The sequence below is a fragment of the Hyla sarda genome, chromosome 2 (genome assembly GCF_029499605.1).
Source record: "Hyla sarda isolate aHylSar1 chromosome 2, aHylSar1.hap1, whole genome shotgun sequence".
Lineage (NCBI taxonomy): Eukaryota > Metazoa > Chordata > Amphibia > Anura > Hylidae > Hyla > Hyla sarda.
The window spans coordinates 192,069,118-192,096,138 of record NC_079190.1 but is presented as its reverse complement, the minus strand read 5'-3'; the positions used below and the strand labels follow the sequence as shown (position 1 = coordinate 192,096,138).

The following is a 27,021-nucleotide window of genomic DNA, read 5'->3' as shown; positions in this document are numbered from 1 at the left end:
GCATACACCAGTGTTTCCCAACCAGGGTGCCTCCAGGTATTGCAAAACTACTACTACCAGCATGCCCGGACAGCCAAAAGCTGTCTGGGCATGCTGGGAGTTGTAGTTTTGATACAGCTGAAGGCACCATGGTTGGGAAACAATGCACTTTGTTTGTAATATACTGAATAGGCTAGGTAAGTGTTTCCCAATCAGTGTGCCTCCAGCTGTTGCAAAACTACAACTCCCAGCATGCCCAAAGACTGTCAGGGAATGCTGGGAGTTGTAGTTTTACAACAGCTGGAGGCACACTGATTGGGAAACACTCGTGTAACATGATGTGTATGCTGAATAGGCTAGGACAGTGTTTCCCAACCAGTAGGCCTCCAGCTGTTGCAAAACAACTCCCAGCATGCCCAAAGTCTGTTCAGGCATGCTGGGAGTTGTAGTTTTGCAACAGCTGGAGGCACACTGGTTTGTAAATACTAGCATACACACAAATAACAGGGGCTACAACTCCCAGCATGTGTCATTCAGGAGTGTGTACCCCCCCCTCCTTCACACATAGAAATCATCCCCAGTGCGAGGTTTATTCCCCTGCAGTCTATACATCCCCAGCCCATGCACCTTGTTATCCTCCTCTTCACATACATCTTCTCTTTCTTCATTCAGTGCAGACCTGCGTCCTCATAAGACAAAGCAGGGGGAGGGGAGATGAGGAGCTGTGTATGTCCTCTCTCTCCCCCTGCTCTGGCTTCTTTCTCTCATGCACACATGCGTCCTCGGGGAGGGGGAGATGAGGGGGCATGGCTTCTTTCTCTCATGCAGACCTGCGTCCTCGATGAGGGGGCGTGGCTTCTTTCTCTCATGCCCACCTGCGTCCTCTAGGAGGGGGAGATGAGGGGGCGTGGCTTCTTGCTCACATGCAGACTTCGTCCTCGGTGAGGGGGAGATGAGGGGGCGTGGCTTTTCTCTCATGCAGACCTGCGTCCTTGGGGAGGGGGAGATGAGGGGGCGTGGCTTTTCTCTCATGCAGACCTGCGTCCTTGGGGAGGGGGAGATGAGGGGGCGTGGCTTTTCTCTCATGCAGACCTGCGTCCTTGGGGAGGGGGAGATGAGGGGGGCTTGGCTTCTTTCTCTCATGCAGTTCTGAAAGAACAGAGGGAAAAAAAGCCATGACATGTTGTCCACAGCTTAATCCTAACATGTGGACGACAGTAAGAGATCCAACACAGAACTACAGAACTTCCTGGCCCACAAACAGGTATGAAAAAAATACACATGTTACACAAACATATAATACATGTCAATTGCAAAAAACATGAACATTAAAAGATGCAATATAGCCAAAAATCTTAACCACCGGAGTACCCCTTTAATGCTGGAACCTTCGGTTTTCAAAAAAAACATTGCGATTTTGGAAAATCATGGGAGAAAGTCATGGCCAGCCATATATTTTATTAATATGTGGTATTACAAGGCAACCATTTAAATTATCGCCTCTTTGCGATGCCGCAGAGCTACGGACCACTGCTAGTGATGTCAATATCCCATAAAACAGCGAGACAACCCCTTAGAAGGAACAATTTGGGAAAAAGAGATACTATTAAGCAATTTTTCTGCTGCAGCAATGTGGACACACAGAGCACTCGGGGACTGCTGCTCCCAACGATGTCATTGGGTTCCTAGTGGTCAAAGATTAATCACCTATATTGTCGTTGGGATTATTATTTGGGGTACTCCTGCGAAAAACATCTTATCCCCTATCCAAAGGATAGAGGATGAGATGTCTGATAGTGGAGTTCCCGCCGCATGACTGGTGACTTCAGCCACCACACCTCCTCCATTCATGTCTATGGGAGGAGGCATGATGGCTACGTACTAGCCTTCACGCCCTCTCCCATACACATGAATGCGTGGTGTGACGCTGCTGGCCCGGAGAGGAGACCTCTTTTCTGGCTAGGGGATAACATGTTTTACCCTATCACCCATGACAGCACCCCTGGAGAGTGGTTCCCCCGTAGCCTGTGGTTGTGAGGGATCACCCGGGCAGTCTGCTGCGGGGTTGGGCAGCACCTGCGACAGATTCCTGGCGGTGTTTCCTCCGAAGGGGTGGGGGGTGGCCCTCCAGGCTATTGTCGTAATTTGGATTACTTACCGGTAATCGTTTTTTCAAGAACCCATGACAGCACCCCTCATGTATCCCCCCCCTTGAATATAATTTTTTGCCATATTGTTGTGTTATTTTTGTGCATGCTTGTCTACCTCTTGCTCCGTAGAAGTACTTTATAATTGAACTGAGGGGCGGAGAGGAAGGAGGTCAAATTTATCTTCAGGTTTCCTGACCCAGGGTGGGAGGTCCTCTCCAGGGGTGCTGTCATGGGTTCTTAAAAAAAACGATTACCGGCAAGTAATCCGAATTTTCACCGGAGTACCCCTTTTAAGTGAGAAAATCCATGTTAGAGCCCATTCACATGTTGGAATTTCCGGTGAGGCATTCTGTCTGAGGCAGGTGCTGGCAGAAAATGCCGGTGCTAATAACGCTCGGAAATGTGCTGTCTCCATAGACCTAAATGCATTTCTGAGTGGATTTTGCAGAAAGAATTGACATGCCGTTTTATTCTGCTGAGCATGGTGCACCACAATCCCATTGAAAGCCATGCCACAGAGTTTCCAAGCAGAATTCTCAGCCAGATTTTGCTTGGAAATTCCTCTCGGATTCACATATGGTCATATGGACAGTGTAGAGCGTTGTTTGGTCTAACTATATTCTCTTTAGTTGAGACAGAATAGTAGCATAAAACAGATTTGAAGCAGATCTGTTTAGAAATATTTCAACACTTGGCTGTGTGGCAGTGACACATATGTGCAGTCTTCTGCTGACTGCAAAATAAAGTTGCCAACAAAAGCTTGTGTTAAGCTAAAATATTTGGCAGTGTGGTTGGCAGAGTGAGTCATGTACATCCAAACATTCAGCGCAGATAGGATTAAAAAAGAGCAATAATGGCAGATCTGTAAAATGACGGCTTTTGTCCTGTCAGCAGCACATTCTACTGTTGGCATGGTAAAAAGTGGGTATGGGCAATGGTCTTGATGACTCTGCTGTCAACGTGGCAGCATACTGGGGAGATCTTATTGCCATAGTGGGTGAGGGGTTACATATCTATTAACTTTACATAATAAATAAAGCAACTGGTAGATCTATGGGGATAGATATGAGTTGAAACCAATTTTTACAAAGTATAATTTTGAGTTTTCCGAGAATGATAAAGTAGTTTTCATCCCTTCCCCACATAGATAAATCATAGGTAAAAATGCCATTCTGTCACTACAGCAACCCTGGAGGTTTAATGGGAGCCTGTCATTTTTTTCATATTGCCATTTTTTAGGCATCATAGACCCAATAGCAACATATAGAAAAAGGGTGTCCAGCTTGGTGTGTCGGGTAGCTTTTTATTACGGCCAGTCAAATCACCACGGAGCACTCAGCAAGAGCTAAGCCCAACATGTTTCTGACATCATGAATTAGGATGTCTCATGATGCCAGAAACATGTTGGGATTACCTCTTGCTAGTATTCTGTTGTGATTTTTACTGGATGCTATAAAAGCTACCTAATTTGAAAAACATCATGCTGGACACCCTTTCATTTATATGAAGTATGATAGACCTGCTTAGCTAAACTGTGTAAGTATTAAAGAGGTCATGATTTCAGTAAAATCTTAAGAATTGCAGCACACACCATATTGCTTACACACTTTTAGCAAGGTGTCTGGTCTCCGGCAGCCTGTGGGTTCTCTCTCTGTCTCCTTGTACACAGTAATATTTGAAACACTTGTTACAATGTCCCAGTGTAAATTCACTAAACAGTTCACAACAGAAGTATATAAATTAAGTTTATTTCTGGGGAGAATTGAACATTGTCTTATGGGGTACTCTGCTGGAAAAAAAAATTCTTCAAATCAACTGGTGCCAGAAAGTTCTACAGATATGTAAATTATCAGAGATGTGACATGCCCGGGACATGCAGTTCTTGGCGTCGGGCAGGTGAATTCTTCAGGCATTTAGCCCTGCTTTGCCATGCTAATCACATTTATTGACACTTTATTTTCACATTTTTATTTTTGGCAATGTTATAGTCCCCATAGGGGCAATCGCATAGCATTGATCAGTGTTATTGCCGCTTGACCGCTCCTGCCTTGATCTCAGGAACGGAGCAGTCATTTGGCAATCGGATAGCGTTGAGGCAGGCAAGGATCCTCCTCGCATCCTGCAAACTGTTCGGGACACAAGGAGGATCCCCCTGCTCCCTGAGATAGGCCTAGAGCAGCCGCGATGTGCGAGTATACTGCGCATGCGCGCGGTGACTTGCACATCGCAGGAAGTCTGCCCATAGCTGCGTATTGCCGCTCCCAGCAGGCACATTTAAAGGCACCCTGTCGCGGTCCTTTGGCGGCGGATCCTCAGCATAATATACGCTGTGGATTCGGTCGTTTTAACGTATCCTTAAGGTGGATTCCAACAGAATTTTCATGTGGAATTGTGCCTTAAAATCCCTGCCTGAAATCCTTGTGGAATCCAATCCCCATTGATGTCAGTGGAAGGTCCTGACCAGGATAATTGCCTGCCTTAAGAATGGACACAGTGAAGAAGAAAATAATTCTCTTCAGGACTTTTCATTCCACAAGGATTTCAGGTAGAGACAATTTGAGGCAAAATGCACATAGAAATTCTGCTGGAATCTGCCTCCTTGGTGTGCACTGGTTTCTGCATGGAGAAGTAGAGGATTTCAGCTTTCCTCATCATTTTCCTTGGTGTTTCCTCGGTGTGAACAGGTGCATAAGCCCCCAGGGTTTAAATTTCTTGAAAGACCTAGTGACCTGGATAACTGGGGAGTGACTGTATACCTGCATGAGCCGTGGGTATATTATGTCCTGTCAGCATTGTATTTTCCTTGTGTATGTAATTAATGTATTTGACGGAGCTGCAGACATGCTTTATTTTCGAAGGCTATGTTTCCACTTCTTTTTTTTCTGGTAGTTTTTGAGCCAAAGTCAGAAGTGGATCCATAAGGGAGGAGAATTGTCAGTCCTTCTTTTATATGTCTTATTCCTTTTGAATACACTTCTGGCTTTGGCTCAAAAACTGCAGTGGCAGTATTCCAAAAACTGCCAGAAAAAACCAAGAGGAAACTTGGCCCAAGAGTGTTGACCTGAGGTGCTGTTTGTCGGCTTCACTCTGTCCTTCGTCTATTCAGTTGTGTAATGTGGTTTTGTCTAGACTGTAGATCAGGGTTTTATAGTATAAGAAAAATGCGTTCATTCAGCTTATTGCATTTAGATTATTGTTTTCCACATACCGTATATAGTGAAATTGTGAGCCACTAAAACTACAATTACGAAGTGCTTCTAAGGGAGAATACCATCTTTACTGAATTGTACAGCATATGGTGGAACAGTGGACACCGTGAAAGCCTTATTCTTTGGTTTCTAATCCAATTATAGTTGTGGCAAAATGTTTGCTAAATAAATAAAAAAAACAGAAATGCATAGTGTGAATGACCTGTTACTCTAGTATGCAGGCAGAAAAGTGGCCGATGGGACACGCACATATTTTACATTGGTAGGGTTCCCTCTAGTGGCCATATTATAACACGCGTCACATTCTGTTCAGAAAAAGATTTTTCACTGCACTTAGAGACCAAATGGAAAACAATATGATTGAGATCCTGTTTGGTTTGTAGCCATATGTCATAATTGTGATGAATACCTTTCATTGACTCTTCATCATACAGTTGGGTATAATGTCACATGCCTTGACTTCTCCATTGCATTATTCACAACCAACAAATGGATCCTTTGTGTAGATTTCATGCACGTAGCTTTGTTAGTTAGTTCTCCTTTGTTAACTCTTCTTTATTCACATTGCCTTAAGGGATATATAGCCTCATAGCCTTCTACTGTACCTTTTTATAACTGAATAGATTCTAAACTCGTAAAGTGAGCCGTCATATGTCAGTTTTATCATTTAGACACAAATACAACCGAAATCTTCTCTTGTGAGAACCTGCATGCAAATATGTATGTATCATTATTTATGGCTGTTTTTCTAAATTTTTGATATAACTACATTACATGGTACATCTAGCAACCCAGCAACCAGACTTAGAGCCAAGGAGGGTCGGGGTGTTAAAGGGTGTTATCACTTAGATTTTGTTTCCTGTTTAGAGACAGATGCTGGAACATGTTCTCAATTTTTTTTTCTTTTTCACACTAGCGGTAAGTTTAAAGGGGGTACTCTGCCTATGGGATGGGGCGTGACGGCTAGTACACACCTTGTTCGGAAGGCTTTAAATATGGGATAACATGTACTCCTTTAAAATCAAGTTGACCAGGTGGTGTCCTTTGTGCTCTGACCTGGTTGTGCTCTGATAAAGATGAGAAAACTAGGAAAAACATCACAGAAATTCTAAAGAAATATAGCGAGCAATTTCATTTAAGCAGGTTATTTTCTGAAAACATTCCTTTTAAAGCCAAACTGACAGCAGGTTAGAAGAATCTAACCTGTTGATATCAGCTAATAGGGCAGGGGACACCGATTTACAATGTACCTTTTTATCCCTCTACACTTGTGTAACATTATTATTTATTAATATGCTAATGAGGATGTTCTTTACACTGAGGCATTACTTTAAGGAGAACTCATAAACGTATCCCCTATCCACATGATAGGGGATAAGTACAGTCATGACCGTAAATGTTGGCACCCCTGAAATTTTTCAAGAAAATGAAGTGTTTCTCTCAGAAAAGGATTGCAGTAACACATGTTTTGCTATACACATGTTTATTACATTTGTGTGTATTGGAACTAAACTAAAAAGTGAGGAAAAAAAAAGCAAATTGGACATAATGTCACACCAATCTCCAAAATGGGCTGGACAAAATTATTAGCACCCTTTCAAAATTGTGACTAAATAAGATTGTTTCAAGCATGTGATGCTCATTTAAACTCACCTGGGGCAAGTAACAGGTGTGGGCAATATAAAAATCACACCTGAAAGCATATAAAGAGAGAAGTTAACTTAGTCTTTGCATTGTGTGTGCCACACTATGCATGGACAACAGAAAGAGAAGAGAACTGTCTGAGGACCAAAATTGTGGAAAAATATCAACAATTTCAAGGTTACAAGTCCATCTCTAGAGATCTAGATTTGCCTTTGTCCACAGTGCGCAACATTTTCACCCATGGCACTGTAGCTCATCTCCCTGGGCGTGGACGGAAGAGAAAGATTGATGAAAGGTGTCAACGCAGGATAGTCCGGATGGTGGATAAGCAGCCCCAAACAAGTTCCAAAGATATTCAAGCTGTCCTGCAGGCTCAGGAAGCATCAGTGTCAGCATGAACTATGCGTCGACATTTGAATGAAATGAAACGCTATGGCAGGAGACCCAGGAGGCTCTACTGCTGACAGATAGAGATGAGCGAACTTCCAGTAATTTGATTCGTCACAAATTTCTCAGCTCGGCAGTTGCTGACTTTAGCCTGCATAAATTAGTTCAGCTTTCAGGTGCTCCGGTGGGCTGGAAAAGGTGGATACAGTCCTAGGAGACTCTCTCCTAGGACTGTATCCACATTTTCCAGCCCACCGGAGCACCTGAAAGCTGAACTAATTTATGCAGGCTAAAGTCAGCAAACGCCGATCCGAGAAGTTTGTGATTAATCAAATTACTGGAAGTTCGCTCATCTCTACTAACAGAGACATAAAAAGCAAGACTACATTTTGATAAAATGAACTTGAGTAAGCAAAAATCCTTATAAGATAATGTCTCTTGTGGACAGATGAGACCAAGATACAGCTTTTTGGTAAAGCACATCATTCTACTGTTAACCGAAAACGGAATGAGGCCTACAAAGAAAAGAACACAGTACCTACAGTGAATTATGGTGGAGGTTCAATGATGTTTTGGGGTTGTTTTGCTGCCTCTGGCACTGGGTGCCTTGAATGTGTGTGAGGCATCATGAAATCTGAGGATTAACAACCTATTTTGGGTCGCACTTTACAGCCCAGTGTCAGAAAGCTGGGTTTGTGTCCGAGATCTTTGGTTTTACAGCAGGACAATGACCCCAAACATATGTCAAAAAGCATCCAGAAATGGATGGCAACAAAGCACTGGAGAGTTCTGAAGTGGCCAGCAATGAGTCCAGATCTAAATCCCATTGAACACCTATGGAGAGATCTTAAAATTGCTGTTGGGAAAAGGCGCCCTTCCAATAAGAGAGACCTGGGAGCAGTTTGCAAAGGAAGAGTGGTCAAACATTCCGGCTGAGAGGTGTAAGAAGCTTATTGATGGTCATAGGAAGCAACTGATTTCAGTTATTTGTTCCAAAGGGTGTTCAACCAAATATTAAGTTAAGGGTGCTAATAATTTTGTCCAGCCCATTCTTGGAGTTTGGTGTGACATTATGTCCAATTTGGTTTTTTTTTTCCTCCCTTTTTTTGTTTAGTTCCAATACACACAAAGGGAATAAACATGTGTATAGCAAATTATGTCTTACTGCAATCCTCTTCTGTGAGAAATACTTAATTTTCTCGAAAATTTCAGGGGTGCCAACATTTATGGCCATGACTGTAGTGAATTGCTGGGGGTCCAATGGCTGGGATCCCCCACGATCTCTGAGATGGGAATGCGTCTCTCTGTGAGTAGTGCTGTATACTGGTACACTGCACATGCTCCATTCATTTAATTTCCAATGATGCCCGAGTGCTGTACTCGGGTCTTTTCAGTGCTTCCATAGGAATGAATGGAGCGCATGCCGCCTGCACCAAATGCTCCTCACTGATTGCTGGATCCCCTCCTGGTAATCGCTGGGGTCCCAGCAGTCCGACCCTCCTGCGATAATCTACTTATCCCCTATACTTTTAATTGGGGATAAGTTTATTTTTGCTGGACTTCTCCTTTCAACAGGGTTGTCTGGTGTTCAGAGTACCTGTCGTCAAACAAAACTTTTCATATGTTGTTCTTGGTGTGAAATCGCAAATCTTTCTAATGTATCTTCTGTTCCAAAACTCACTTGTTTCATGGTTTGTTTGCATTTGAATTTTTGACCACTAGGGGGGTCTCTTTTCTATGCCCACATCACTCTCCGCACAGGCTTTGGACTGTTCAAAGTCCAGAAGTGCGGGTCCATTATGAATAAAGTTTCACTTGTTTGATTGAAATTCCAAGAAAAAAAACTGTGCAAAGACAAAAACCGTATGGTGAAAACCGGCTGGAACAGTACGCACATACGGTCCTATATGGTTCCCATTGACTCCCATGTTAAAAATAGAAAAAAAAACATATACGGTTTAAGGGCTGGTTCATATCACGTTTTCTCCCATACGGGAGCGCATACGGCAGGGGGGAGCTAAAACCTTGCCCTCCCATATGCCTTCGTATGCGCTCCCGTATGTAATTCATTTCAATGAGCCGACCGGAGTGAAACGTTCAGTCGGCTAATTTTTGCTCCGTATGCTCTTTCACAACCGGACCTAAAACCGTGGTTGACCACAGTTTTAGGTCCGGGGAAAAAAGCGCATACAGCGCAAAAATGAGCCTACCAAACGTTTCACTCCGGTCGGCTCATTGAAATGAATTACATACGGGAGCGCATACGAAGGCATATGGGAGCGCAAGGTTTTAGCTCCCCCCTGCCGTATGCGCTCCCGTATGGGAGAAAACGTGATGTGAACCCAGCCTAATACTGTTTTTTTTTTTTTTTTTTACCCAGACCAAAAACCATGGTAGGCAACTGTTTTCTGTCTGGGAAAAAAAAGTAAAAAAAACTCTATGGGTTGAAAAACTGAGACAACCGTATACATTATGGTGCATACGGTTTGAATTGGGAAGTCTATGGGCACGGTTTTCTGTACGGTTGCATCCTTATTTTATTTATTTATTTTTTTTTTTATGAAACCGTATGCCAAAACCGTATAGCAAAATCGTGGTGTGAACTCGCCCTAACACATGGTAAGCAGTATCCTATCCTAGCACTGCACCTGCTATACAGAGAGGAGGAAGATAGTATTAGGGTTATGCAAATTAACTATGTGGCCGGCCAGCTGTGTACAGAGAGGGGGTGGGGCTATGCAAATTAGATAGCAGAGAGGGAGTGCTATGGCCAGACCTAACTTCCTGAGTTTGGTCTCTTGCCATTACAAGCAGGAGGCCAAAAGAGATTTTGACCAGACGGAATGTGTTCTGGCCAAGAAGGGAGACCCCTTGTGGTCAGAAGTGTACAGTAGAAAAACTAACATAAAACATGCTTTTTTTTAAAAATGGAAGCCAAATACAAAAGTTATTTATTTAACGTAAGGAATCGAATATTAAAAACCATGTTTTAATGACAGTGCCCATTTAAATACTGTGTGGCTACAAGCAGCATTGATACACTTGTAGACTTGTTGGAACTATACTATTCTACAATGTTTCTGAATACATCTAATTCTGTATTATCAGGGTATTTTTTAATGTGGCTCTCTACAGGGCATCAAATGGTGACATATACACAGTACCTTGGATTCAGTAGTATATACCGGTGCCACTGTACAGCCTTCCATGTACGAAGAGCAGTGTGCGATCTGTGGGCAACATTCTATCACTCAGAAGCTGCCTAAGCAGATTGATATAAAGATTTTGTATATCTTGTCTCTACTTGTCTTGTCAGCCTCGCATGCCTTTCTTGTATGAGTGTGCATGCAGACTGTCTGTCCCTGAGCAGAGCATAGACTCACCAGAAATAACCAATTATGTGTTGTGATGATATTTGGTCAGGATCCCCAAACCTCACCTTGTCTGTGTGCTCTCAATTTTTAGTAGCCTTATGGGGGATACTTCAGGGTGTTTCTACCAGTTAGGACAGGGTTTCCCAACCTCCAGATTGCAACACCTGGAGGCTCCCTGGTTGGGAAACGCTGAGTTAGGATAATCCATTCTTTAGTCCTTAGCATCATGAGATATGGAAAACCTTGTCTACTTGCCCAATATATACTTATAGTGCTGGTAAAATCCATAGTGGAGATTACAGTACTGGGCAAGTCTACAGGGTATTCCATGTCTCATAATGCTAAGGTCTTTTCTGCATGAATCTAGGAGCATGCTGTGGATTTTCTTATCCGTATCAGGCTCATTCCTGTGAATTTATTAAATATTTTACCTTGTGAGGGATGAAATCCACGTGTAACATAGATTTCTGATTTCTGACTAGACATTTTACACAGTATGTAAGTTGGGTACTGTAAACTCCATTCACTTACCTGGGGAGATTTATCAAAACCTGTGCAGAGGAAGAGGGGTGCAGTTGCCCATAGCAACCAATCAGATTGCTTCTTTCATTTTCCACAGGCCTCTTTAGAGGCCTGTGGAAAATGAAAGAAGCAATCTGATTGGTTGCTATGGGCAACTGCACCACTCTTCCTCTGCACAGGTTTTGATAAATCTCCCCCACCATGTACAAAATTTGGTGTAGATTCCACAGCTTATATTTTGCAACACATGTACGCCGTGGGAACCCCACCTAAGAGGCGTATTCACATGCAGCAGTTTTGTTGCAGAAATTTCTGTGACTGAAATTCCATTCTATGCATTTGAATGTGGTTCTTTCTGAACATGAATGGGTTGCAGACATTTCTGCAGCAATTCTGCCGTGTGTGTGTGTGTGTGTGTGTGTGTGTGTGTGTGTACCCTAAAGTGTCTTGTGCACTGCTTAGTCTTGTAACTTCTAGGAATATCATTCGCATTTTTAAGCAGCACTCTGACTTCTAGAATCTGACCAGCTCTGCTTGTGTGAAGCATAGACAAGGCCCAGAAGGACACAAGCAGAGCTAGTCAGATGCTAGAAGTCAGAGTGCTGCTTAAAAATGTGCTGCTGGGATCTATAGTTAGTGTTTTCTCTTGCTGGATTTCTTATTATTCTCCTTCCCTGCATCCATCAGACTTACACAAAACCTCTTCTTATTGATAAATCTACCCCACTCTATTCCCATGTTATGCAGGGGTTTACATGAAGTGTCAGATCCTTGGCTTCCTTCCTTGCCAGTAGTAGCGGACTGTAAGATTTCCTTTTAAGGATACTGACATGCTGAGCTGTGTTCTCCTTACCCTGACCTGACACACAGCTCCTGGTCCCTGTAGAGGGCAGCACTGCCTCAGTAAATCTTTCTCTGTTTTAGTATCTGCATTATGGGAGAAATTTGGATGAGATCCTCCTCCCACACACTAGTATACAGCATAACAAATACTAGTCAAACTGTCCCTTACATGTACGGTTAAGAGTTCTATTGTATGGGATGCTTGTTGTCCAAGTCATATGACTGCTGTAGAAAATGTTTTTTATTTGGACTGTTACATACAATGGGCACTATGTTTGCTATTAACCACTTAAGGATACAGCCCTTTGGGTCTTAATGCAGCAACTTTTTATGGTTTGGTTCTATAAAAGCCTTTTTGCAGTGAAAGGGTTAAAGCGGCCTGAACGGTGACTGATCCTGAATCATTATTGAATGGCTCCTTTGTATTGATGGCCCTATCTGTGCTGTCAGTAGTATATATAGAGAGACGTTTTTATGAGCTTTCTATCTGTACTTACAGGAGGAAGCACTGCCCAGGAAACAGATGTATGTGGCAATAGCTGTTAAGTAAATGCACATAGTCACAACCCTGAATAATAGTAAGAGCATGATGAATGTCAGCCTTATCCCTGCAGCGGAAGGTTTTTAATTCAATGTCAATGAAAGGTAGGTGGTCTATGGAAACTCAAAGCACTCCGGGATGTAACAATTTATTCCCTATCCTAAGGATAGGGGAGAAGTGTCCGATCGCAGGGGGTCCGTCCGCAGGGACTCCCCATGATCTCCTGTGCGGCGCCCCAGTTCTCTGCATGAATGGGGCGTATCTACCACTGCACAAAGTGGCGGCCGACATGCCCCCTCCTTGCAGCTCTATAGGAGAGCTGGAGCGCTGCTCTCTGCTATCCCCGGCGCTACCGTAGAGCTGCATGGAGGACGCCTGTCGGCCTCAGCTTCATGTGGTGGTCGAAACGTCTCCTTTCACGCAGAGTGTCAGTTTTTGCCATGCAGGAGATCATGGGGGGGTCCCAGCGGTCGGGCCCTCCGCGATCTGACACTTCTCCCCTATCCTTAGGATAGGGAATAAGTTGTTACATCCTGAAATTCTTTAAGAAAATGACCTAGGAAGCTTTGGTACAACTAATTTTAAACTTGTGAAAGATAAGAAATATACGGTACTCGTGACATTGAAGAGGATGCTTTTGTGTCCATCTAATTAGGCTGGGTTCACACTACGGTTTGTCATTACGGTTCCCGTATACGGCTGGGAGGAGGGGTGGTCGACCGTTTTTTGCTTGCAGTCGGGAAACCGCATACTGCCGAAAAAGCAGCTGACCGGAGGCTGCGGTTCACTCCGGTCGGCTCATAGAAATACATTAACTATGGTTCCCTATACGGCCGAGTGTGGGTGCCGCGATTAAGCCCTGCCCACCCCTCCTCCCAGCCATATACAGGAACCGTAATGACAAACCGTAGTGTGAACCCAGCCTAATAAATATGTTTTGGTAAATAGACAAAACATAGGCACTAGTAGGATATGTTCAGTCCATTAATGTCAGTGGGCCTGCTGCATCATATGTCTGCTGTACCCTCTTGCTGTAATCTGCCGTATGCCTTTTTATTGCTTCTTCTAGTGTCATCTTATGCTATTGGTAAATTAGAGGTTAATTATATGTATTTATAATATTCTAAACTGGTTGAAAGCTCTTCTGGTTCTGATATGACTAATGACAAATACAAGTAATTCTGTACAAAATCTAGTAGATAGATAGTAAGATATGATACATAGTTAGGCCTTGTTCACATCAGCGTAGTTTTCTGAATCTGTTTTAATGACTGGACATGACTAGAGAAAAATACAGCAGATCCGTTTTTCTCTCTACTCAAATCTTGCAAAACAATGGACGGTAAATGTAAACCAGATGGACCCTTATTTAAAGTCAATGGGGCTAATATGCTATGATATTCAGCTACGACACTAGTGTGAACTTAACATTGCTGGGTTGGAATGAGAGAAAAAGAAAAGACCCACAAACTCTGTATGATCCCAACAACATCCTTTTTTTTTTTTTTTTCTCAGCAACTGCCGAGCCGAGAAGTTTGTGACTAATCGAATCACTGTAACTTCACTCCTCTCTAATTACAGGCGCAACCTGCCTTTCATGGTAGTTTAGGTAAAGCTTTAGAAGGTCTCTGCTGTGGTAATCAATCTGCACCCGGCCATTGTATTCCAGGGTTGTCAATTGGAGCTCTGACCTGTACTGGTACCAGTCAAATAGCTGTCTAGATGCTTCCACCAAGGCATATGAAGGGTCCTATCCCAGTAGCTACCAGCTGTAGGAGATGGCCGATGGCTAGTTTACCTTCTGAGCCTGTTCCCCATGTCCCCACCCCATTTTGTGGGACATAGGTAAGATAATTAATGAAAAACTTCTCAAACTGGGTAAATAAAATGCCACAGATACATATGTTACTTTTTTGCTGAAAGGGGTACTCCGAAAGCTGGAGCCGGGAGCTCTTGACATCATAGCCCTGCCCCCTCATGATGTCACACTCCGCCCCCTCAATGCAAGTCTATGGGAGGGGGGTGGGACGGCTAAGCTGCCACACCCACTCCCATAGACTTGCATAGAGGAGCGTGATATAATGAGGGGGCGGGGCTATGATGTCACGAGCTCCCTGCTCCAGCGTTCGGAACAGTTTGTTCCAAACGCTGAGCAAGGGGAGTACCCCTTTAACTGCCACTGACCCCAAAAAAACAAGATTTATCAAAACCTGTTCAGAGAAAAAGTTGCTGAGTTGACCATAGCAACCAATCAGATTGTTGCTTTCATTTTTAAATAGACCTTTGGAAAATGAAATAAGCGATCTGATTGGTTGCTATGGGCAACTCGGCACTTTTCCTCTGGACAGGTTTTGATGACTCTCCCCCTTATATTTTCCTACTGACTGCCAGATAACCTCTTGCCACAGCGGTTTCTTTTTTTTTTTTTCGTTTTAAACACTCCCCCTAAAAAATAACCACAGAGCTGACCTCAGTAGCACATTTCAGCAGGCGCTCTCAGTATTGCAGAAAGGGTTTTTACTAGGAAGTTATTCTGGAAGCTAAAGATGTAGCGTCAGCCGCAGATACAGCCTCGTATTCATGGCGAATCCTCACAATCCAGTATGATAAAAGGCAATAGGATGGATCATATAACAGCACATCACATGCAGAATTACTCATGGCAAGAAGCCTGTCATAGCCTATGATCAACTCCCAAGAACAGAAGAATTGTAGCATTGGATGGAAATAAGTACTGTTCTTCTCATAGCCCAAAGGAGAGTCCTGCTTTGTTGCTTGCTTCCCCATGTCTTTCTTAGTAGTTGGCAGCACAAACTGGATTAAACCAGGACAACAATATTAGTGGTAAAAAAAAAAATATATATATATATATAAGGGTTTCTGGAGAACTGCCTCATGATTCATTTGAAGGGGAAGTTCTCCTTTATTTGCTTATGTCTTGGCCATTTTATTCTGCAGAACTGTTTGGTTGTTGTTGTTGTTGTTGTTGTTGTGTTTTTTTTTTTTTGTTTTTTTTTGGTTACTAAGGCTGCGTTCACATGGCCGTCTAGACCCGGAACGGGTCTAGACGGCCATGTGAACGCAGCCTTAGTAACAAAAAAAACCCAGTTTAATAACTGAACAATAATGGATCCAAATGGATAACATCCGTTTGCATCTGCTATTGTCAGTTTTTCTTTTAAAGTCCGTTTTTATTTTTGACGGGAGAAGAAATCCCATTCCTCTCCCATCAAAAAAAATAAATGGACTTAAAAAGAAAAAACGGACAATAACTCATGCAGACGTATGTTATCCGTTTGGATCTGTTATTTTTCAGTTAATAAATCAAAAAAATATTTTTTTTTTGTTCTGAGCAGAAGTAAAAACGGATCAAAAAACGGATTGAAAAAATGGATGCAAACGACTCATCCGTTTTTCATAGACTGTGTCCATATTCATCTTTTTGACGGAAGAGAAAATACTGCATGTGCCATTTTTTTTTCTGCCGTCAAAAAAGTAAATGAGTGCAGACGGATGTAAACGGATTGTAAAAAAAATTCCCATTGACATGAATGGGATTTTTTAAAAACCGTTTTTAATCGGTTTACAGCCTGCAAGAACGAAACAGAAACGGGGATAAAAAAACGGGGACAGACGGCCGTGTGAACGCATCCGAAGAAAAGCTTTTCTATTCAAGTTCAGGGATTGCATGGAAATATATACAAAGTGTTATACCCGCTGTATACCCACTTCTAGTGATGTGAAAGGTGGTTTGTTTATTTTTTATTTATTTATTTTTTTGTGTGTGTTTCTTTGCAAAAAAAAGCTTTAATTTAGCTTCAAGGTGGCCATACTTTTTAGCCAACATATAATTCTCCTGTCCGTCCTCCTATTTAAAATGACATTTTATTCACGCTAGGAACTTCCCTGTTTTGAGCCAGTAGAGGGAGCTCACACATGTAAGTCACGTGTTGGGAACATTGGCAAACGTACATAGGGAGTAATGTCTAAAAAGGACGTATTGTAAATGTGTGTGTTTGACAAAAGCCCTGAAATACATGTTATGCTTTCATAGGGCTACATGGAGACATTTGTTGCATCATGTTTAAAATATTTGTGTGACTTGCTGACTTGCAACTTTATTACATTTGATGTTTAGCTGTAAAAAAAAAAAAAAAAATCAACGAAAAAATTTAAAGTTGCCCACAGTCACGTAACTGGCAACAAGGTCAGTGTTGGCAAAGTTACTTGCGACCTGCAACCCAAAAATCCATCAAAGTTGAATTTTTTAGCCACAGTCTCACTGTGTTATGTTGACCATCATTAACCCCTTAAGGACCGGAGGTTTTTCCGTTTTTGCATTTTCGTTTTTTGCTCCTTGCCTTTAAAAAATCATAACTCTTTCAAATTTACACCTAAAAATCCATATGATGGCTTATTTTTTGCGCCACCAATTCTACTTTGTAATGACGTCAGTCATTTTGCCCAAAAATCTATGGTGAAGCGGGAAAAAAAATCATTGTGCGACAAAATTTAAAAAAAAACGCTGTTTTGTAACTTTTGGGGGCTTCCGTTTCTACGTAGTACATTTTTCGGTAAAAATGACACCTGATATGTATTCTGTAGGTCCATACGATTAAAATGATACCCTACTTATATAGGTTTGATTTTGTCGGACTTCTGGAAAAAATCATAACTACATGCAGGAAAATTAATACGTTTAAAATTGTCATCTTCTGACCCCTATAACTTTTTTATTTTTCCGTGTATGGGGCGGTATGAGGGCTCATTTTTTGCGCCGTGATCTGAAGTTTTTAACGGTACCATTTTTGCATTGATAGGACTTATTGATCGCTTTTTATTCATTTTTTCATGATATATAAAAGTGACCAAAAATGCACTATTTTGGACTTTGGAATTTTTTTGCGCGCACGCCATTGACCGTGCGGTTTAATTAACGATATATTTTTATAATTCGGACATTTCCGCACGCGGCGATACCATTTATGTTTATTTTTATTTTTATTTACACTGTGTTTTTTCTTTTATGGGAAAAGGGGGGTGATTCAAACTTTTAATAGGGAAGGGGTTAAATGATGTTTATTCACTTTTTTTTTGCACTTTTTTTTTGCAGTGTTATAGGTCCCATAGGGACCTATAACACTGCACACACTGATCTTTTACATTGATCACTGGTTTCTCATAAGAAACCAGTGATCGATGATTCTGCCGCATGACTGCTCATGCCTGGATCTCAGGCACTGAGCTGTCATTCGGCGATCGGACAGCGAGGAGGCAGGTAGGGGCCCTCCCGCTGTCCTGTCAGCTGTTCGGGATGCCGCGATTTCACCGCGGCTATCCCGAACAGCCCACTGAGCTAGCCGGCATGCTTTCGGTTTCACTTTAGACGCGGCGTTCAACTTTGAACGCCGCGTCTAAAGGGTTAATAGCGCGCGGCACAGCGATCAATGCCGCGCGCTATTAGCCACGGGTCCCGGCCGTTGTTAGAGGCCGGGCCCGAACCGCTATGACGCGGGGCCACGCCGTGGCCCCGCGTTATAGATCGGGAGTGGACACATGACGTTCCAGTACGTCATGTGTCCTTAAGGGGTTAAATGTGATGTCACATGTGACCAAAGTTGCTGTATAGCCCTATTGTAAGAGCTATGATCCAGGGCAAAACCTCTTTGCAATACCACCTTGCCATGTATGTATATAGTGCAGTGTTTTCCAACCAGGGTGCCTCCAGCTGTTGCAAAACTACAACTCCCAGCATGCCTGGACAGCCTTTGGCTGTCCAGGCATGCTGGGAGTTGTAGTTTGTCAACAGCTGGAGGCACCCTGGTTGGAAAACACTGATTTAGTGGCTATATGCGCTGCCAGACAGAAAATGCACACAACAGCAATCATATAATGGATGCTGAAATCTACATACAATATACACTGGTGCAGCTTCTTGCCAGTAGAGGGCACATAGTTGGTAGTATGCGGGATGTGAGTACTAGGGATCGACCGATTATCGGTATGGCCGATATTATCGGCCGATAATCGCGATTTTGGGCATTATCGGTATCGGCAATTACCTTGCCAATAAGCCGATAATGCCCCACCCCCACACCGCCCCCACCGGACCGCGACCGCCCCCACCGTAGTGCTGGGCGGTATACCGGTATGAACCGTTTATTTATTTATTTATTTTTTTCCTCACACGGTATGGATTTTTGCCCATACCGCTATACCTGACGGGCCCCTCCCCCACCCTCCGAGTCAATAAAAAAAATTAAACTTACCCGTAATGGGGGTGGCCCGGGCCATCCATCCTTCCTGTAGTGTCCGGCGGCATTCCGGGTGGAGGGTGAACTGGTCCGGGCTGTCCTTCTTCTCTGGGGTGCTCTTCTCCACTCCGGGCAGGCACCGGCCTTGTACGCTGCATAGACGCCGCTACGCCGTGAAGTCAGGTGCGTCGCTGTGCACGGGCGTCACTGCGCAGCGGCGTCTATGCTGCGTTACTAGGCCGGAGCCTGCCCGGAGTGGAGAAGAGCACCCCTGGAGAAGGACAGCCCGGACCGGTTCACCCTCCACCCGGAATGCCGCCGGACACTACTGGAAGGATGGATGGCCCGGACCACCCTGACAGGTAGGGGGAGAGAGGCGGGTGGTGGCGGCGGCGGCCTATGGCACCGCAAAAGCTACTGCAGTGCATTGATTTAAATCAATGATCTGCAGTGGTGTCGCGGGGGGGGGATAAATAGCCGATAACTTATACCGGAATATCAGTATAAGTTATCGGCTATCGGCCCTAACCTCCACCGATTATCGGTATCTGTATCGGCCCTAAAAAAACGATATCAGTCGATCCCTAGTGAGTACATGGGTTGCATAAATGAGAGTCCTTGTTGTGTGACTACTAAACAAGTGGGGAGACACTCTGCCTAGTTGGGGCTGCTCTGTCATCTGAGGAAAGTGTAGGCGTGCATTTGTGTAAGTGCTAAATAAAAGTGATGATTCCGAGATTTTATACTTAGTCTATACAAAGCTAATCTCCTAGCATGCCCGGGCAGCCTTTTGCGCGACTAATTTACACTCCTATAAATTACCTATAACTAAGGTGACATGGTTAACTTTTTGCAGTGGTCGAGGATTTATTAAAGGGGTATTCCAGGCCAAAACTTTTTTTTATATATCAACTGGCTCCGGAAAGTTAAACAGATTTGTAAATTACTTCTATTGAAAAATGTTAATCCTTCCAATAGTTATTAGCTTCTGAAGTTGAGTTGCTGTTTTCTGTCTAACTGCTTTCTGATGACTCGCGTCCCGGGAGCTGTCCAGCTCCTATGGGGATATTCTCCCATCATGCACAGCTCCCGTGACATCATCATTGAGCAGTTAGACAGAAAACTTCAGAAGCTAATAACTATTGGAAGGATTAAGATTTTTTAATAGAAGTAATTTACAAATCTGTTTAACTTTCCGGAGCCAGTTGATATATAAAAAAAAGGTTTTTGCCTGGAATACCCCTTGAAGTGCGACTCTTCAACTTCTTCAGGACATCGGTTCTGTGTACACTCTTGTCCCACTCTCGTTGTATACAGCGCACTCAGGAGCTTAGCACACTTCATACCCAGTGTTGCTGGACCCAGGGCTAATGCTGGACTGATGTCTGGCATTAACCCTTCACACGCTGCATTCAAAGTTGATTTTGCAATCTAGAATGGGAAAATAACCTTGACAGTGAGCCCAAGGAGCTGATCAGGACCACCGTGACAAAAACACTGGGTCCCGATTAGCTGAGAGAACGGGTGGGTGGTCTCTACCTGCCTCCAGCTCGTCTGATTGGTGCTCTTAATGTAGGCAGCCTTGGCAGCCTGTATTAATAGTGGCAATAACACTGTCCAGTGTATGCATCCGAATAGTCTCCTATAAGGACTAAAAAATGTGAATAAGTCCCTTTCCTTATAATAGTTTAAATCACCCGCACTCCCCCCCCCCTTTTTTTTTTTTTAAATAAAATACTGTAAACACAAACCTGCACATATGTGGTATCACTGCATGTGTAAATGTGTGAACTATTAAAATATTAAAGTAATTAAACCGCTGTTCACCTATAACTGTGCAAACACACCAAAAAAACCTCTAGGCAAAGATGTAGAATTAATTCAATAAATCTTTATTTAGTGTAATTAGTGTACAAAAAATATATATTAAAAACATATATAAGGGATCACACAAAGAGTGGAGAAAATACATATATATACACAGGGGTACTGGAATGAAAGTCCTGATATGGTAGTCAGCTGTATGTCTGTTCAAAATGGAGCTACAGAGTAGGAAAACAGTCAGAGGAAGATGCTATAGGAAGATATCGTATATGTTCCTTTAAAGGAGATCTGTAGTGTAATATAACTTATCCCCTATCTGAAGGATAGGGGATAAGTTATAGATTGCGGGGGTTCCGAGCGCTGGGGCCCCCCGGGATCTCCTGGACAGGGTCGCAGCAGTATTCTGGAAAGGGGGTGTTCCGTCACTGCATGACGCCCCATAGAGATACATGGAGGGGGCGTGTCTGCCACAGCTTTCTGCTGGGGACGAAACTTCACTTCCTGCAGACTGCCTCGGCCCCGTCCAGGAGATCTCGGGGGGGCCCCAGCGCTCGGACCCCCCGCGATCTATATATTATCCCCTATCCTTTGGATAGGGGATAAGTTATGTTGCGCTGGAGTACTCCTTTTAAAGGGGTACTCCAGCGCTTAGACATCTTAGGATAGGGGATAAGATGCCTGATCGCGGGAGTCCCGCCGCTGGGGACCCCCGGGATCTTGCACGCGGCACCCAGTTTGTAATCGTTCCCCGGAGCGTGTTCGCTCCGGGTGTGATTACCGGCGACCACAGGGCCGGCGGCGTGTGACGTCACGCCCCCGCCCCGTGTGACATAGCTGTCACGCCCCCTCCCATAGACTTGCATTGAGGGGCAGAGCGTGAGGTCACATGGGGTGGAGGCGTGACGTCACACGCCGCCGGCCCCGTGATCGACAGTAATCGGACCCGGAGCGAACACGCTCCGGGCACTGATTACAAACGGGGTGCCGCGTGCAAGATCCCGGGGGTCCCCAGCGGCGGGACTCCCGGGATCAGGCATCTTTATCCCCTATCCTTTGGATAGGGGATAAGATGTCTAAGCACCGGAGTACCCCTTTAAGGGCAAAACAGCTCTCGAGATACAGGTTTGAGTGAAAGTAAAGTGCAATAGTGCAACCAGGCAAAAGTTTGCTAGTCTGCAAACACAACCTAGGCAAACAAGTAAGGAAAAATTTAGCAGCAGATTCATACAGTGATCAGGACTCGCCCCAGTTCCACACCAGACCTCCGACACATTTCGCTGGGAGAGGCTTTATCCAGGTGTGGTGTGGGACTGGGGGAGCACGAGATAGATAGATAGATAGATAGATAGATAGATAGATAGATAGATAGATAGATAGATAGATAGATAGAGATATATATATAATTATGAGCCAGTGGGAAAGAGGCATAGCACATGTACACACCTGTCACCTCGTATGTATTGGATTACCTCCACGAGTATGATGGCCGCAGCCGGAAGTAAAAAAAAAAAAAAAAAAGAAAGTCCAGAATTCCTAAGAAATAATACAAAGCGATCAAAAAGTCCTATCAAAACAAAAATGGTATGTATCACTGAAAAACTACAGACCACGACTCCATAAAATGAGCCCTCATATAGCCCTGTATACAGAAAAATAGAAGTTATAGGGGTCAGAAGACGTCAATTTTAAGCATTCTGATTTTCGTACAAAAAGTTATAATTTTTTTTAAAAGTAGTCAAATAAAACAAAACCTATATAAGTTAGGATATTGTAATTGTAGGGATCTTCAAAATAAATAGAACATGTAATTTTTACTGAAACGTACACTGCATAGAAACGAAAGCCCCCAACCCCCCCCCCCCCCCCCCCCCAATGTTACAAAATATCATGTTTGGATTTTTGTTTTTGTTTTTTTTCCAATCCTGCCCCCACAATTTTGTAAAAAAATAGTTTCACCGTATATGGGTCTGTAGGTATAACATTGAAAGCGTTATGGCTATTCAAAGGCAAGGAGAAAAAAACTAAAGTGGAAATATAAAGAACTGATGTCCTTGAGGGGTTAAAATTGTTGCACATTTTTGCGCAACTTCACACCAGCCTGATCCACACTAACAAACTTGTCTACACCTTAGTTTCTTTAATATTTATGAAGAACATGCACCTCTTTGAGAACACACGTCATAGGGCTAAAAACGTAATTTACACAGTAATAAATTCCCCCTCATGTTCTTTGTAGTCTCTTCATCGTTTGCAGTGTTTTCCTGCAGGAAGCCCGAGCACAGATGTGGGGTGAAGCATTATGCTTCTGTGGTTTGCAGTGGGGTTTATGCTTTTTGGTGGTTTATGTTTTACTGTAACCAGTAGACAAATACAATGCACCTTTATCCGAAGAGTAAAATCATAACTCTTATATTTCCATCCACAGACCCACATGAGTGCTTGTTTTTTGCGTCACCAAGTTTACTTTGTAATGACATCACTTATATTACCATAAAATGTACGGCGCAGCCCAAAAAATATTATTTATGTGGAAAAAATGAAAACAAAACGTCAATTTAGCAAATTTTGGAAGGTTTTGCTTTCACACTGTGCACTTTATGGTAAAAATGACATGTTTTCTTTATTCTGTGGGTCAATATGATTAAAATGATACCCACGTTATATGCTTTTCTATAATTGTACCGCTTAAAAGAAATCTAAAACTATTTTAACAAAATTAGTATGTTTGAAATTGCCCTATTTTGACCACCTATAACTTTCTCATTTTTCTGTATACGGGGTGGTATGAGGGCTACTTTATTTGCGCTGTGATCTGTAGCACCACTTTTGCTTAAATTTTACTTTTTTATGAAAAAATTTTGAGAATAAAATGTGACAAAAATGCACCAATTTTGGACTTTATTTTTTTTTTTACGTTTACGCTGTTCACCGCAAGGGATAATTAACAATATATTTTGATAGTTCAGACTTTTACACACGTGGCGATACCAAATATGTAAAAAAAATTTGTACGATTTTTTTAGGGGTAAAATGGGAAAAACGGATGATTTACATTTTTATTGGGGGAGGGGATTTTTCACTTTTTTTCTTTCTTATTTTACACTTTAATAGTCCCCATAGGGGACTATTTATAGCAATCATTTGATTGCTAATAGTGTTCAGTGCTATGCATAGAAGACAAGAGCAGAAAACCTCGGGAGACGGCTGGAGGCAGGTGAGGGGACCTCCTTCCGCCATTATGGATGATCGGATCCCCACGGCAGCAGATGCCGTGATCTGTATTGATCACGGCATCTGAGGGGTTAATGGTGGACATCCGCACGATCGTGGATGTCCGCCATTACCACCGGGTCCCTGGCTGCTAATAGCAGCCGAGACCTGCCACGCATGACTCAAACCGTTCCGGTGCTCGCGGTCATGGCGGAGTGTAAATGTAAGTCATGGTGCGTTAAGTACCACGGCACCATGGTGTACATTTACGTCCATTGTTGTTAAGGGGTTAAAGAACTACTTTTTGGTATTATGAGTTTGTGTTTATAAACTGCTATTGTATCTCACGTTTTGGATTGTAAAGGGTGTCATCTGCTGTAACTGGGGGAGACACTGGCGACAGACAGGGTGTAGGAAAACTTCCATTGTGAAAATTTGTATTTCTGTTAAAGCAAGCTAAAGGGGTACTCTACAGGAAAATTTTAGATCAACTGGTGCCAGAAAGTTAAACAGATTTGTAAATGACTTCTATTTAAAAATCTTAATCCTTCCAGGACTTATCAGCTGCTGTATGCTCCAGAGGAAGTTCTTTTCTAATTTCCTTTCTGAAATGCTCTCTGCTACCACCACTGTCCATTTTAGGAACTGTACAGAGCAAGAGCAAATCCCCATAGCAAACCTATCCTGCCCTGGACAGTTCGTAAAATAGACAGAGGTGTCAGCAGAGAGCACTGTGGTCAGACAGAAAGGAAATTCAAAAAGAAATGAACTTTCTCTGGAGCATACAGCAGCTTGGTACTGGAAGGATTAAGATTTTTTTTAATAGAAGTAATTTACAAATCTGTTTAACTTTCTGGCACCAGTTGATTTAAAAAAAAAAAAGTTTTCCAAGGGAGTACCCCTTAATGGTCTATTCACACGTACAGTATTCTGCGCAGATTTGATGCGCAGGATTTTCTGCTGCAGATTTCGATGTAAACAGAATGACTGAGCACATCAAATCTGCACAGAACCCTTAAACAAGAATGAATATTCACATATTGTACGTTAAGTGGGGTCATTGGAAGAGATCATGTACAGTTCAACATCCTCTGTGATGAGATGGCAGCATTAGATGGGTCCTGGTTAAAGGGGTACTCTGGTGGAAAAAAAAAATATTTATTTTTTAAATCAACTGATGCCAGAAAGTGAAACAGATTTGTAAATTACTTCTATTAAAAAATCTTAATCCTTCCAGTACTTATTAGCTGCTGAATATGACAGAAGAAATTATTTTCTTTTTGGAACACAGAGCTCTCTTCTGACATCATGACCACAGTGCTCCCTGCTGACACCTCTGTCCATTTTAGGAACTGTCCAGAGCAGCATATGTTTGTTATGGGGATTTTCTCCTACTCTGGACAGTTCTTAAAATGGACAGAGATGTCATCAGAGAGCACTGTGGTCATGATGTCAGAAGAGAGCTCTGTGTTCCAAAAAGAAAAGAATTTCTTCTGTCATATTCAGCAGCTAATAAGTACTGGAAGGATTAAGATTTTTTAATAGAAGTAATTTACTAAACTGTTTCACTTTCTGGCACCAGTTTTCCACCGGAGTACCCCTTTAAGTTACATGTCTCCATAGAGTGGAATGTAAATGGTGACATTACCGGCAGTGATGTGACGTGTCCCAGTGTCACTGTGTTGGCTGTGCTAGTAGTTTTGTGCAGTGTCCTTTCTTGCATAATGTGACATTATGGTGTGTGGGTGACTGTCCACTTAGCACAACAATGGCACTGTGTGCATAGAGGACAAAGAAGAGCCATGGAGGCCGCCTCCAGCCAGCCTTACAAAGAGCGTGCAGTTGTGTAGCGTCGTCCCATAGGTGTGTAGGTGATAAGGGAGCATACCGTAGTGGCCTGGGTGAGGGTGTGTGCTAGAAACAGGAAGAGGCTGTTAGTGCTTCTGGCAAAGGATTCTCAGCAGCCTGTGTAGTGCAGGTGTGCGGGCACTCCACTCTATCTCTGCAGGCTAAGCTTATACTGCAGGTTTTTTTCTTTACATTTTTGTGTTCTTACAAAAAAAAAAAAAAATATTCAAAAAATGAACGCACTGCAGCTGAAAGCCTTGTCACAGTCAGACCTGTACAGGAGGAGGAAGGAGCGTCCTGACAGTCTGGGGCTCAATGGATTCCATGGAGATAAACTAAGGTGAGTCCGTGGTCACTTTACTCTCTGGAGTTCATGTTGTAGATCAGTGTTTCCCAACCAGGGCGCCTCCAGCTGTTGCAAAACTACAACTCCCAGCATGCCCGGACAGCCAACGGCTGTCCGGGCATGCTGGGAGTTGTAGTTTTGCAACAGCTGGAGGCACCCTGGTTGGGAAACACTGTTGTAGATTCTTGTTTAGTCTGAACGCCAAACAGTTTGGTGCGGTTTAAAGGAGATCTACAGAATTAGGTCATAGCTAGTATTGGCTAGGTGGACTAGTTTGTAATGTGGATTTCCTAATAACGTTGTGTGAATGCTTGTACGTAAGGGGTTAAACCGCAGTTCCTTTATGGCTGTTTTCTGTCAGTTGCATGTCTACACACACACGTGAAATGTCCAGCACCAAGGTGTTAGGAGGCTAAGAATGCTGCGGCCACCGCGCTGCGTCTTCCCCTCTTTCTCCTCTGATATCCTGGAGCATGTTGGATCCTGTTTGTACTGCTATCTGCTCCACACAGGCTGCCAGTGCTGACTGAAGGGGCTTTAGAGAAAAGAATGTGGTAGAACTACTTCTGACCTCCCATGGGCAGGCAGCGGCCAGGGCTGATCCCCAGAGCTGGAATTCTTTTCAGCTTGACTGCATGTCTGTTGTCATCTTCAATGTAATGCTAATGGCTAATAGTGTCTGGCATTATGGGATACAGTGAGGGCGATTCCGTTATAGTACATATGGTTTATCCCCTGTTTTGAGTTTAGAGGAAAGTTGCTTCTATTGTAAATATCATTTTAAATCGGTCTGATGTTGGCCGAATAGCATTGTAATGGCAGACCCTATAGTGTCAGAAAGGTCTCTCCCAATCTAGGGAAAATTGTCTTAGTCAATGGAAACTGGCGTG

General features: G+C 43.2%; 1 protein-coding gene across 3 annotated transcripts in view; it reads left to right on the top strand.

The window, feature by feature from the left end:
* The window catches only part of LIMS1 (LIM zinc finger domain containing 1), a 100,217-nt gene that overhangs the window by 17,750 nt on the left and 55,446 nt on the right, over positions 1–27,021 (top strand). The window contains exon 1 of one of the 3 annotated variants that reach the window (XM_056556030.1): positions 12,613–12,753. The exons of 1 other annotated variant lie outside the window; for it this stretch is intronic. Coding sequence is in view for 1 of the 2 variants with exons in the window: in XM_056556028.1 (XP_056412003.1) it covers positions 26,019–26,125 (107 nt within the window). In the remaining variant the exon portion in view is untranslated. Of the gene's footprint in view, positions 1–12,612; positions 12,754–25,884; positions 26,126–27,021 lie in introns of those variants that run through there. One more of the 3 variants, XM_056556028.1, reaches the window with a different exon arrangement.